Source organism: Micromys minutus (assembly GCF_963924665.1).
Source record: "Micromys minutus genome assembly, chromosome: 1".
In the NCBI taxonomy this organism is placed as follows: Eukaryota; Metazoa; Chordata; class Mammalia; order Rodentia; family Muridae; genus Micromys; species Micromys minutus.
In genome coordinates this window covers 46,562,393-46,575,514 of record NC_137969.1, presented here as the reverse complement: position 1 = coordinate 46,575,514, position 13,122 = coordinate 46,562,393, and the positions used below count along the sequence as shown (strand labels likewise).

At 36.9% G+C, this 13,122-nt stretch overlaps 1 protein-coding gene across 1 annotated transcript in view; it reads left to right on the top strand.

The window, feature by feature from the left end:
- PAPOLG (poly(A) polymerase gamma) overlaps window positions 1-12,891 on the top strand; it is a 30,630-nt gene extending 17,739 nt beyond the window's left edge. The window contains exons 10-22 of the mRNA XM_080924285.1: window positions 1,474-1,546; window positions 2,105-2,225; window positions 2,566-2,650; window positions 3,385-3,438; window positions 5,016-5,135; window positions 5,551-5,660; window positions 7,470-7,591; window positions 7,814-7,983; window positions 8,535-8,623; window positions 8,705-8,925; window positions 9,380-9,445; window positions 9,607-9,663; window positions 11,690-12,891. Coding sequence (XP_080780411.1) covers window positions 1,474-1,546; window positions 2,105-2,225; window positions 2,566-2,650; window positions 3,385-3,438; window positions 5,016-5,135; window positions 5,551-5,660; window positions 7,470-7,591; window positions 7,814-7,983; window positions 8,535-8,623; window positions 8,705-8,925; window positions 9,380-9,445; window positions 9,607-9,663; window positions 11,690-11,788 — 1,387 coding nt within the window. The 3' untranslated portion in view covers window positions 11,789-12,891. The remainder of the gene's footprint in view (window positions 1-1,473; window positions 1,547-2,104; window positions 2,226-2,565; window positions 2,651-3,384; window positions 3,439-5,015; window positions 5,136-5,550; window positions 5,661-7,469; window positions 7,592-7,813; window positions 7,984-8,534; window positions 8,624-8,704; window positions 8,926-9,379; window positions 9,446-9,606; window positions 9,664-11,689) is intronic.
- Window positions 12,892-13,122: the final 231 nt, after the last annotated feature.

Sequence of the window (13,122 nt, the reverse complement as noted above, 5' to 3'; positions counted from 1 at the left end):
TATCAGTTCTTAATGTTGAATAGTCCCTCAGCATGTTGAAGTCCATAGTACAGCTAACATTACTGTAGCCATCCTCCTGAACAGCAGAGCTTACCTAATTTAACATCCATTGCCTGACATTGCCCTGTCCTTCTCTCACCCTGCTCTCCTAGTCTCCCTAGCTACTTCCTACCTCTCTCTGCCTTTGATGGGGCCAGCATTTCAGACTCCTCAACTGAGTGAAAGAAAATACTGTGCCTAGTTTACTTCAGTTAAATGTAATGGCTGGCCTCCAGTACCATCCATGTTGTCACAAATGACATAATTTTGTTGTGACTTCCTTGGCTGCCCCTCCCCTCCATTCCCCACCAGTGTTATGGAAAAGGGGCTTAACTTTGTAGCTCAGACTTTTATACAACTTGAATTCCTTCAACCTTCTAAGTATTGGGATCACAGATGTGCACCACCACACCTAGTTTTTGCCTCTTTTTCCCCCTTTTTTGATTTTATTTTATGTAAATGGGTATGCTGTTTTGTCTAAGTGTATGTCTACTCACCACTTGTGTGCCTGGTACCTGTAGAGGTCAGAAGAGGATGCCCTGGAACGGGAGTTAAAATTGTGAGCCTTCTGTGTGGATGCTGGAATTGAGCCTGGGTCCTCTGGATAAGCAATCAGTGCTCTGGCTTGTTTTGTTATTATTTTGTTTTAGGATTTATTATTAAGTTCTGTATTTACATTCTAATAACAGCTTCCCCTTCTCCCTCTCCTCCCAGTTCCTCCCTCCTACCACCCATCTATCTCATCCACCCCTCCTCCCTTTCTCCTCAGAAAAGGGGAGGCCTTCCATGGATATCAACCAGCCCTGGCAATGTTAAGTTGCAGTAGGACTAGGGACATCTTTTCCTATTAAGGCTAGATAAGGCAGCCCACCTAGAGAAAAGGAATCCAAAGGCAGGCAACAGAGTCAGAGACAGAGCCTACTCCTGCTGTTACCAGTCCCACATGGAGACCCAACTGCACATCTGCTACATATGTGCAAAGAGCCTAGGTCTGTACCATAATGCTCTCTAATAGTCAATGCTCATAACCCCTGTACCTCTCCTAAGTAACTCAGTAAGGTGGCACTTGAGTTTGGGAATGAGAGCCTTATCTTAAAAGAGTAACGTGGCCCTAGATTTGGGCTTTGTACATTAAGCTTACCTAGGAAAATGGAGATGATAATCATAGCTCTCTCATTCGTGTGCTGGTGTTTTCAGCAAATATTAGTTACTCCTGTTACTATATCAGAATCAGATCTGAAAGCAGGTGAGAAGGGAGGTTCAGATTGCTGTAACTAACAAAGACTGGTTGGCATTTCTGAGGAAGGGCAAACAGACTGTCCTTGTACAGTATATGTTGTCGTGTGAAGATTGGGACAGCTTAATACTTTTAATATTTTTATATGGCATCTGAAGTGAGAGTGTATGTGAGTTGATTTGCTTTATTCATGTTAGGGAATGGCCAAATCCTGTGCTGTTGAAGCAACCAGAAGAAAGCAACTTGAATTTGCCTGTCTGGGATCCTCGGGTATGAGAATTTAGTATGGAATTTTATTTAATCTTTTCTCTGAATTATAGTTCAAATATTATATCATTAAAAATTGTTTATATATGCCCAGATAAATGGTTGTATCAAAACAGTATCGTTACCCGTTGTAAAAATCTCTCAAAAGTAGTTGCTTTTAATAAAGTATTGAAATATATAAAAGTAACACTTTGTAGTTCAGTTTAAAGCAGACTCATAATTCTCACATAGCTTCCAATTTAATAAGAGTAGACACTCATTTCTATATAAAATCGAAGATAATGTCTCTGTAGTTATTATATTTCAATAATTCTAAAAATCTATTGCTTCTAAGATGTATTATTTAATAGCCTTACTGAGGAGAAATTAACTTCTACAGAATTCTGACAAATAAACATGTCTGACTTCAGGAAGAAATGAAGTTCAGAAGAGAAATATAGTTCCTAGGTTTTAGAGTGTTTACTATTAAACTTATTTTTCATATTCTTTATAATTTGGGGAAAATAAGGTGAGAACTACTGAGTAGAGGAATATGTAATTATTCTGCTTCTAATTTCACAGGTAAATCCGTCAGACAGGTATCATCTTATGCCAATAATTACCCCTGCCTACCCGCAACAGAATTCTACATATAATGTGTCAACATCAACTAGAACAGTAATGGTAGAAGAATTTAAACAAGGTAAATATGCTTGGTTCTGTTGTCCATTACATATTTCCAAGGTTTTAGTAGACAGTTTTATTCTACATTGGTAGCTATTGATTTCCAGTTAGAATTCTATAACTCTTAATTCTTTGTAAAACTTCAAATGCTTTCTAAAATTCATAATATTAAGGCCAAAATTTGAGCCAGTCCAATATGGTGGATTAGCCTTCCTATCCTCAGGAACAGCACAATGTGCTTACACTCTCTAAGTCAGGCATTTGTTGCTTAGATGGTTTGGCACTTTTTAAAATGAGACCTAGTTTCTAAAAACCCTTTGCTTTTTTTTGTGTGTGTGTGTTTGTGTGTGTGTGTGTAGGTCTTGCAGTTACAGATGAAATTCTTCAAGGGAAATCAGATTGGTCCAAATTATTAGAGCCACCAAATTTTTTTCAAAAATACAGGTATTTAAACTTTTGTAATCTTTGTATATATGTATCTGGGGGAAAATCTTAGCTTTTTGCCGTGTTTATGGTTTTTTGTTTTACATCTCTTATTTTAAGGGGGTTAGGTTGTGTGTGCCTGTAGGCATACATGCCATAATACTCGTGTGGAGGACAGAGGACAACTTGCAGGAGTTAGATCTGCCTTCTGTAGACGGTGTGGGTCTTAGGGAACAAACTCAGGTCATCAGGCCTGGTAACAAGTGCCTTTCTTTACCTATTAACTCATTTTGCTGCACCCTTGCAGAGCCTCACTCTATTTTAGGCTGGCCTCAAACTTACTTTGTAACCTAGGTTGGCCTGGAACTTATGGTGATTCTCCTGCCTCAGCTTCATGAGTGGTAGGATTTATGTCTGAGCCAGCACATGTACAATAGGGCTTTAAATATTAAAAAAAAAAAAAAAAAGAATGAATTATGATGAATGATAGTGTAACTCACATTTCTAAAGCAAGGTAGAGAATAGGCCATAGAAATCCTGAGTTCTCAGGGCCTCGTTCTAGCAGTGACTAGTCCAGCACCAGTGATAGTTGTTAAAATGCTTTTTAATTGTGTAGTCTACAGTTTTGTAAAAATAGAGCACTCTGTAACAGTTTTCAGAAACTGTGTAGTTGTATAGTTTAGTTCTTTGCAAAGAAGAAAGAAAGCAGATAAAAACTCAGACTAACATTCATCATTGTTATGCATCCTTTACAGACATTACATAGTACTGACTGCCAGTGCATCAACAGAAGAGCATCATCTAGAATGGTAAGACTTAGATTTCACATGCTCCTACGTTATCTCTGATGATCGCAATGGCTACATGGTGCCCCACCAACTATAAGTAGTGTCTTGTTTGGCTTTCAAAGTCAGTGTATTTTATTAGTGACTGATATACATGATAGAGCTTTGGGGATTAAAAATGTCATTAAGTTTAGTGTCAGCAGGATAGAAGGCAGAGGAAGCAGATTTTTCTTGCTAATTTTCAGAGTCAGATTTAAGGAAATCTTCGAAGTAGTCTGCAGCTCACTATTATTGTTCTCCCATCAAACTCAAAAGGGAAGAAGATGCTTTATGCACCTTCGTAGATTGTACATCTTCTGACAGTAGATTGACACCATGATGTAAACCATGATCTCTGCTGTCAGTGTATTCACATTCCTGGGCCTACTGGGCAGGTGTGCGACCATAATTTCTTCCATTCTGACCTTTTGTTTTAAGGGTTTTTATTTCTCTGGTACTTTAATCTTTTTATCGATGACATGTTTGTCTAGGTGAGGAATCAGGACACTACACCGTATGACAGATTTAAACTGCCACTTGTAATGAGATCTTACTAGTACAGGGCAATCCTTCATTAACATGTTGCTAAATGTTACTCTTTGCTATATAGCAAAGAAAGTGGTTTCACAGAGACTATACCACTCAAAATCCACTGTTTGGTATATAATTTTAAAAGTTTATTTCTCATTTAGGTATCAACACTGCAATAACTCAGCTTTTCATGCATCTCCTCTTGAAACACAATTATAATGTCAACTTTTATAAGTAAAATATTAAAAAGTATTCTTGAAATTATTCTGACTTAATAGTCATTAATAAATACATAGCTGACAGTTACATATTTTAAGTAAGAGAAAATTAAGTTGTAGAAATCTGGTAAAACCTGTATGTTTTTATAATAATTGATTTAAATTTAGTGACTTTTTGAAATGCAAAATCCAGTATTTTGTGAAAGTCAGAATCTGCTTCTTCCAGGAACTATGTGCCTACATTAACTCTTCTTGTTCGTATTATTAAAAGGTAGCATAGCCTTAGTGTTTTGCATGTAAAGATATGAAAGTAAGAAAAGATTAAAGACCACATTGAATAACAGCTTTTGTTTATGTTCAAGTCCTGACTATGATAGCCTTAACCAAGATTAGGTATTGTTAGAGTCAGAAATGCATGAAATTTAGATCAGTTCTTTTGTAAGCATAAAGTCATTTAAATTTGACATTTGCCTGCTTGATGTCTTTATTATTATCATTATCACTGTCACTGTGTGTGAGAGTGTGCTCATGCCCCAGCATGCATATGGATAATATGAGACAGCCTTCAGAAGTGGCTCTCTCCTTCCTCTGTGACTCCAGGGTTCAAATTCCGATTGTGTAGCAAATTCAAATTGCTTGTGTAGCAAATGCTTTAACCCGTTATGAGCCACACTGCTCATACTATAGTAAATCCCTACTATAAATAGACTACCTTCTTAAATGAACATAGAAAGTTTCATATATTACTTGGTTTACTTCAGTATAGTTGTCAAACTTTATATGACTTCATACAAATCTTGTTGTATATCTCAGGGTTGGATTAGTAGAATCTAAAATCCGTGTACTTGTTGGAAACTTGGAACGGAATGAATTTATTACTCTTGCTCATGTGAACCCCCAATCATTCCCAGGAAATAAGGAACATCATAAGGCGTAAGTTGTCCCTAAATAATTTTGTTAAATATTATTTGATATATGCATTGTTTCAAATGAGTTTTAAGACTGTCCTTAACAGACATTGATGGAAAAATAATGAATGTTTTATGAGTGATCATGTATTTATTATTATATAAGTATACACTGCAGTAGTCAGTAAACTTCAGCAAAAACTCCATATTAGTTTTCGGAACATCTTCTAAATGTTCAACAAGTCATTCTTCAATACAACTTAATCTTCTTTTAAAACAATATTAAGCAGCTACACCAGTATTCTGGACGTAGTTTTAAGAATTTGGTCACATCTTTGAAATCTATTAATAAGATAGAAAAATAGAAACCAAGTTTAATTTGTCCAGTAGCATTTGTTAGATTGAAAAATTAATGGAAATTTTTAAATTTTACTTTATAGCAACAATTATGTATCAATGTGGTTCCTCGGGATAATTTTTCGGAGAGTAGAAAATGCAGAAAGTGTTAACATAGACTTGACATATGATATACAGTCATTTACTGATACAGGTAAGACTTTTTAATCATGGGCTGTGATTCTCAACCTTGACTGTAACTCAGTTTCATCGATTTGGTTAAATTAAATGGTACCCCTATTGTAGAAATTGATGCTGCTGTTTAGGAAAAGGAGGGAAATGATGAAGCAGTTTTCTAGTAATAAGGCATTGCAGAGTAATGGTCTTAGAAAGAGTTGCTACATTTATACAAAAGAGTCATACTTAACAAACTTACAAATGCAGAGGATATCTCTGGCAGGACTTTTAAAGATTTATTTTATTTATATGAGTACACTGTTGCTGTCTTTAGACACACCAGAAGAGGGCATCAGATCCCATTACAGATGGCTGTGAGCCACCATGTGGTTGTTGGGAATTGAACTCAGGACCTCTGGAAGAGCAGTCAGTGCTCTTAACCATGGAGCCATCTCTTCAACCCAGGATTTTTTCTTTTTTTAGCACTGCTGGTTGCTTAGTCTAGGAACCAGCCAATGTGCCTAGGGGACAAGAGTGAGAAGACCCTAGATACTTCTAAATCAGTTATATGTTGTACCATCTTAATGTGTTTTCCATTTTAAAATAAAACTAAACACCTCGGGTAACTTTCTTATTTGTTCAGCCAAAGTTTATAATTGCAGTCCATAAAAATGAGTTGTTTTTACGTTTTTCATCTTAAATAATCATCAGGAGATACAGATTTGCTGAAAATGTTTCAAGATTAATAGAAAAAGAAATTGCCCTTCATAACTAGTCCAGCCACATCTCTCTAAAATATCCATTATAAATTGAGCTGGTATTGATCTGTAGTAGTGCACACATTCATATTGTTACTAGTCTTGACACAGATGAGTTTTCTAGATTTTCTTTAGCTAGTGTTTATCATGATTATGCAAATTTCTTTGCTTCATCTTCAGATCACCTAATAACATTCTCAGGAAAGAACCTGAGAATCTGCAATTTAATCAAATACTCCCTAATAATCATAAGCAATATACAATGAAATTATGAATATAATTCAGGGATCATATGTCTTTAAAAGGAGAAAGCTGAGAAAGTCTGTTAAGATTCTTCATATATTCTTTTCCACATGTGCACACTCTTGCCAAATGTCATAGTATTTACTTTGAGAAACAGCCCTTCTCTCCCTGTCTTGAGTGGACTTAAAATATAATTGGCTAGACACAAACTACCTTAATTTGGTAATACAACTGGTCTTTACCAGTAACGAAAAGCACTACAACACAATAAATGTTCCCACCTATACACTTAAGATAGATTTGCAGGTAGCTCTGAACTCCCATGTTCTATATCTAATGTGGGCTACAATTAAAAAAAAAAAAAAAAAAAAAAAAAAAAAAAAAAAGGCTCAGGATAGAAGGAAAGAACTTAAATTGGATTTGGATATTTGATAGAAGATTATCTTAGGTAGCTGGCTGTAGAGACAGTTTAGAGATTGTGTGTGTGTGTGTGTGTGTGTGTGTGTGTGTGTGTGTGTGTGTGTGTGTGTTTAAGAAAAAGAATACCTTACACTCTGACATGTAATCATGTAGAAAGAGTGCTTTTTTGAAAATAGATTTGGGGGGAATCTGACTGCATATTTATTTTTTTAATAAGGATTGTGTATAAGAAAACTTTTAGAAGAGGCACACATAGAACCAATCAGTTCTTAAATAGTGTTTTGGCACAAGGGAAGTATTTTAGAAAGATGTGTTCCCATAGGAGGGTGTGGTTTTATTGGGGCATAGGTGGTCTATATATTTCAGAAAAGGAAAACAGCTTGTGGTTCATAAATTTTTCATTTATCATATTAACATGTTTACAGTGTACAGGCAGGCAAATAATATAAATATGCTGAAGGATGGAATGAAAATTGAAGCAACTCATGTAAAGAAAAAGCAGCTTCATAATTACCTACCAGCAGAGATTCTTCAAAAGAAGAAAAAGGTGGGTCGACCCTAATTCTCCAGTGTGGATCCACTGAGGCAGATGATTTGAGACCAAATTTGAAGTGCACCTCTTTAAACCTGTTTGGAAAGGTGTATAGACAGTTGATCTGAAACCTCATTTATCACAGAGAATTTGCTTCTGTGTGGTTCAGAACTGAAGGTAGTCCCAGTAGTCTCATTTGTTTTTAAAACCCTAAACAGCCTTTTCCTCTTCTCGCAGAGTCTTTCTGATGTCAGTCGGAGTTCAGGGGGCCTTCAGTCCAAAAGATCATCTTTGGATAGCAGTTGTCTGGATAGCTCCAGAGACACTGACAGTGGAACACCTTTTAACTCTCCAGTGTCTGCAAATAAGCCTTCCAACCCAGGCAGCCCCACAGAAGAAGCAGAAAGGTATGGGTCAGAACTGTCCATTCAGTCTGTCTACTGAAGGATGATGGGAACTTCCTGTGCCTTTGCTGAAAGACCTGTTCTCATCCTTGAGAGATTTGTCTCTGGCTAGCGTCTAGCTTCTTGTTTAGGAATGCTTGACACTGTGTAGTGCTGCAGCAGTTGCTCCACAATTAAGGATTTAGTGGATGTACAGATTATCTGCTTAGGTTTGTTTGTTTGTTTGTTTTAAGAATTTATTTATTTTATATATATATAAGTACACCGTTGCCATCTTCAGACACATCAGAAGAGGGCATCAGATCTAATCACAGATGGTTGTGAACCACCATGTAGTTGCTGGGAATTGGACTTAGGACCTCTGGAAGAACAGTCAGTGCTCTTAACCATCTCTTCAGCCCTCTGCTTAGGTTTTTCTCTTGATTTTTGCTACCTTATCTGACTTTTTGTTCTTCTAGTGAGGTTGAAATACTAAAAGAAGTTATGTTAAAGGTGAGAGCTTCAAATCCATAATAGGAAAGAAATTAATACTGATAACTTTACACTTTTACTAGGAATAGTGCTGAGCCCACGGCTGTGATTGTGGAGAAGCTGCCAAGTGTTCCCCCAGCTCAGGGGCTATCCATTCCAGTCATTGGTGCAAGTAGGTATCTCAGCTTCTGCCACTAACAGTTCCACTACATAAATACTTGATGATTAAACTTTGGGTTTTTGGTCTTTTCAGAGGTTGACCCTACAGTAATAGCTGTATCCTCCCCAGCTGTGTGCACCATTCCTACTGTGGTAGGACGGAATGTTATTCCTAGAATCACAACACCCCACAACCCAGTCCAGGGACAACCACATCTAAATGGAATATCAAATATTACTAAGAATGTTACACCCAAAAGATCCCACTCACCACCTACAGATGGGACTGCTAAGAGGTTGAAAGATATAGAAAAGGTAACATTATGCCCTCAATGGTGACCACACCTTTTGTTTTGTTTTGTTTTTTTTTTAAGTTAAAATAATAGTAAAGAGGCTGACAATTTGTTGTGTTGTTTAAAGGAGTATTTTAAACCCTTAATAAACAATAATTGTTGTTCATCTCAAATTCAAATCACTGAGGTCTGAAAGTCTGCTTGTTAAACCGTTTCTTCTGTTATGTGATCTTCTCTGCTTCCAGTAGGTGGTAATAAAATATATTTTGTTAGAATCTAAATAGATTTAACCAAAAAGATTACTTCTGCTGCAAAAAGTAAGGGTAGCAGCTGAACTCAGTCTCAATTTAGTTGAAGCCTTTCAGTGTAATTATTGTAGTTTCTGATGGTAGATAAATGAGTTTCATGATTTACATAGATTTGTATGATCTTTGCAGATACACAGTAGCAACTCATTTTTATTGTTTCTATTTTAGTTCATTCGACTTGAATCAGCCTTTAAGGAGTCCCGTGCTGCCGAGGACAGGAAGAGAAAGCCAATGGTAAATGAGTTGGTGTTGTCTCAGAACGTGAGCTTAAAGAGCAGTAGTGTGAGAAGTACCAGAGGAAGTATTTCAGTCTTCAGGTGTTGGGTTTTTTAGTAGGAATAAGTGTTATATACAGAAAGAAAATTTAAACCTGTTTTTAACTCTGCTGTTTTTAGGATGCGATTGGTGGAGAATCTATGCCCATTCCAACTATTGATACATCACGCAAAAAGGTAATAGACGATAGATAGTATCTCCATAGTTAAACACGGGTACAAACAAGACACTAAAATTAAATCCAAGAATTTAGAAGTCTGAGGCAGAAGGATTGTTTCAAGTTTAAGTCTAGCCTGAGCTATAGAGTAAGCCTTGTCTCAAACAAACAGAAACCTAGGATCAGAAAAGGGTATGGTAGACTGGAAAGGTGGCTCATCGGTTAAGAGCACTGACTGCTTTTCCAGAGGTCCTGAGTTTAATTCCCAATAACCACATGGTGGCTCACAACCATTTGTAATGAGATCTGATGCCCTCTCCTGGTATGTCTGAAGACAGCTACAGTGTACCTACATACATTAAATAGATAAATAAATCTTTTTTAAAAAAAGAAAAGAAAAGGATATGATTATGTCCTTGTTCTCAGAGACAGGCAATGTGGTTGGTTAGGACTACAGATGACATAGTTTACAGTTCTCAATGGGCATTCCTCAAAGTCGAGAAAAGAGAAAACGGGTTAGAAAGACTCATGACTTACTTAGATTTAAATCTGTCTTATTTATCTATGAATAGTTGTTCACTCAGCACAGGAGTATCTTACTAATACCAGAGATAGCTTTTGTTATATACATGGCTTTCAAATTTTAAATTACTAGAAATCAAATATATTGGGACTGGATAGATGGCTCAGTGGTTAAGAACACTTAATGCTCTTCCAGAGGTCCTGAATTCAATTCCCAGAAACTACATGGCTCACAACCATCTGTAATGGGATCTGATGACCTCTTCATGAAGACAGTGACAGTGTACTCATATACATAAAACAAATAAGTCTTTTTAAAAAAAGGAATTAAATATATTTGTATTTTAGAGGAGCCAAATGTAGCAATATGGAGAAGACCTTTAGAACATGAGCCAAATAGATTCTAGCATCGAATTTTAAAACTTACTTTTTGAAGAATTACCATTAAAACTAATAAATAGAATATTATTAAGCATGGGAAGCTAAGAAAGGTACGAACATGGGAAGTACTTCTCTGAGATGTGTTTTCACATCTCCAAAGAGGAAAGTGCATTTCCTTATATAATCAACTTTTACCCTGTCAGACCCTTTGAAAACACAGTAGTATCTCTACAGGTGGTTTCAGCTACACAACTCACGATGTCAGACTGTTAGAGAAGTATATATTAAATAAGTAAATATGTTAAATAGAAGGCAAGTATTGGAGTGGATGTTAAAATACAGAACAGTGAATGCATGGCTATGCTTTAAAGCATTCAAGTCCAGCTGGGAAGTGGTGCTTGCTTTTACTCCCAGCATCTGAGTTCCAGACCAGCCCCAGATACATAGAAACCTGTGTTCAAACAAAAAAAAAAAAAAAAAAAAAAAAAAAAAAAATTCAAGGGTAAAGTATAAGTGAGCAGAGTTGTAGGCTTGGTTATGCTATATACATTTTACTGCCCTACTCTATTTTTTATACGCCTGAACGTTTTACCAATTGTTTACTTCTTTATTTATGGTACTGGGGGTTAAACCCAGAACTTCATGCATGTCACACAAGTGGTTCACCACTGACTATATCCTCTGCAGTTAATTATTGACAAGGTTTATATAGTTTATATTATACAATCCAAAAGCTACTTGAGGACATAGCTCTCAGGGGGCAGATCTTCCTGTTGATTCTCCAGGCTTTCCTGGGGCAGTCACCATCACTTGCTCAGTGTCACTGCCCAGCTGTGAGAAGGCCTGCACTGTTGTGTTTCTCAGTGGAGACTGAGCTAGCGGAGCCCTCCTCCCCAGGTCCTCACTGCCACACCTCTGCATCTCCCTACCCTCTGCCTCTCAGCTCTATCTAGAAGAATGCCCGAGAGCAGAAGCCTACTTAGAGTGACTAGGGGAAGAGGAAGGAGAGCACAGGGAGTGGTAGGAGTGGTAGGAGCCATTATGGGAGGGAGGATGTGTGTGTCTGTGTGCGCGCGCGTGCGTGTGCATGCTCGCTCGAGTGCATGGGCATGCACACACTTTTGTCTCTCTCTTTCTAACAGAGACTACCCAGTAAAGAGCTGCCAGATTCATTATCTCCAGTTCCCGCCACCAACATCCGTGTCATCAAGAACTCCATCCGCCTGACCCTTAATCGGTAATAGCAGTGCCTCTTCACTTCGGTGAGCATGCCGTCTGCAGAGTAGAACCAGCTGCCATACAGATAGGTGACAGGGACCATTGTCAGCCTAATCACCGTGGAGTGGTTTTTGAACTCTCGTACTCGAACCTGAGATGACGTAGCGTTTTCTCACTGATTGCTGCGCACACTCTGAAGATGCCTGCTAGTAAACGTCACCTACAATATTATGGCTTTGCATTTTTGAGGTTTTACTGCCTTAACTTTTGATGTGTGTTTCTCTGTTTGGGAAACAGTTCTGGGCCACTTGGACTCTGATAAAAACAAGTCCTGAACTGTTTTTTGTTTAGTTTTTTTGTTTTTCCCCTCAAGTCTTATTTTGTAATCATTGTATAGAGCTGAAAAGTTAAAAACAAAAACCAAAAAAAAAAAACCCTGTCTTGTAATTTTCCAAATGTTTATGTGTTTACTTTAGCATTGCAGCCACCTTGTGAAACCCGAGATTAATGAATGTGAGATATCTTTTCTGCTTCCTTCATTTGTGTAGATATCTATTTTGTTTATTTAAATTATTTTTTCCAAACTAGCACATAAATATTTAAGCTATTTTTTGTGCTTTTGTCTGGATGTTGCATAGTTACCAGGGAGGACTGGTCCAGTGACGACACAGGAGCTGGGCACCATAGTGTTCTGCCTCCTATGGAGGCCTTCAAGATGCATCTTTATTAAAAATCAAACTATGACCAGGATACTGAAAGTCAGTATATGAATGGTGAAATTGTTACATATCTTACTATCTCATGACATTCTGGTTAGTTGATTGGTATTTTTTACAGAGGAAGAATTCATTCCACCATCAATAACAAGATCCCTTTAAGTATAGCAGACTTGTATTTTTGAAGTATAAAGTAACTCAGCATGATAATCCTCACCATAACTTCCCACAGTTGCCAACAGTTTCTTCATGGATTAGGCATGCAGAAATAAGCAGTGGATTTTATTGAAACCTCAAGGCATTTTTGAATTATATTATTACCAACCATTAATTGGCTCAGGACCTTTGTAGTTTTTATTTAACTATATGAGTTGTCTTTTTTTACACTGCTTTTTTCAGTGCATTTCTTAATATTTTTTAAGTTTCATGAATGCATGCTCAGTTTATTAAAACTCCACAACCATGTAATTCTTGTAATCTGTTGACTCCCGTGTTTTGTAAATGAAGTCGTATGTATTTCAGAGTATTTTTGTATGTACTGTAAGATAACATCTTTTCAAAGAGAAACTTGAAAACCTTTACTGTCTGTCTTTAATTTTTTAACTACACCTAATTAATATATTTAAAATGGAATGCCGAAG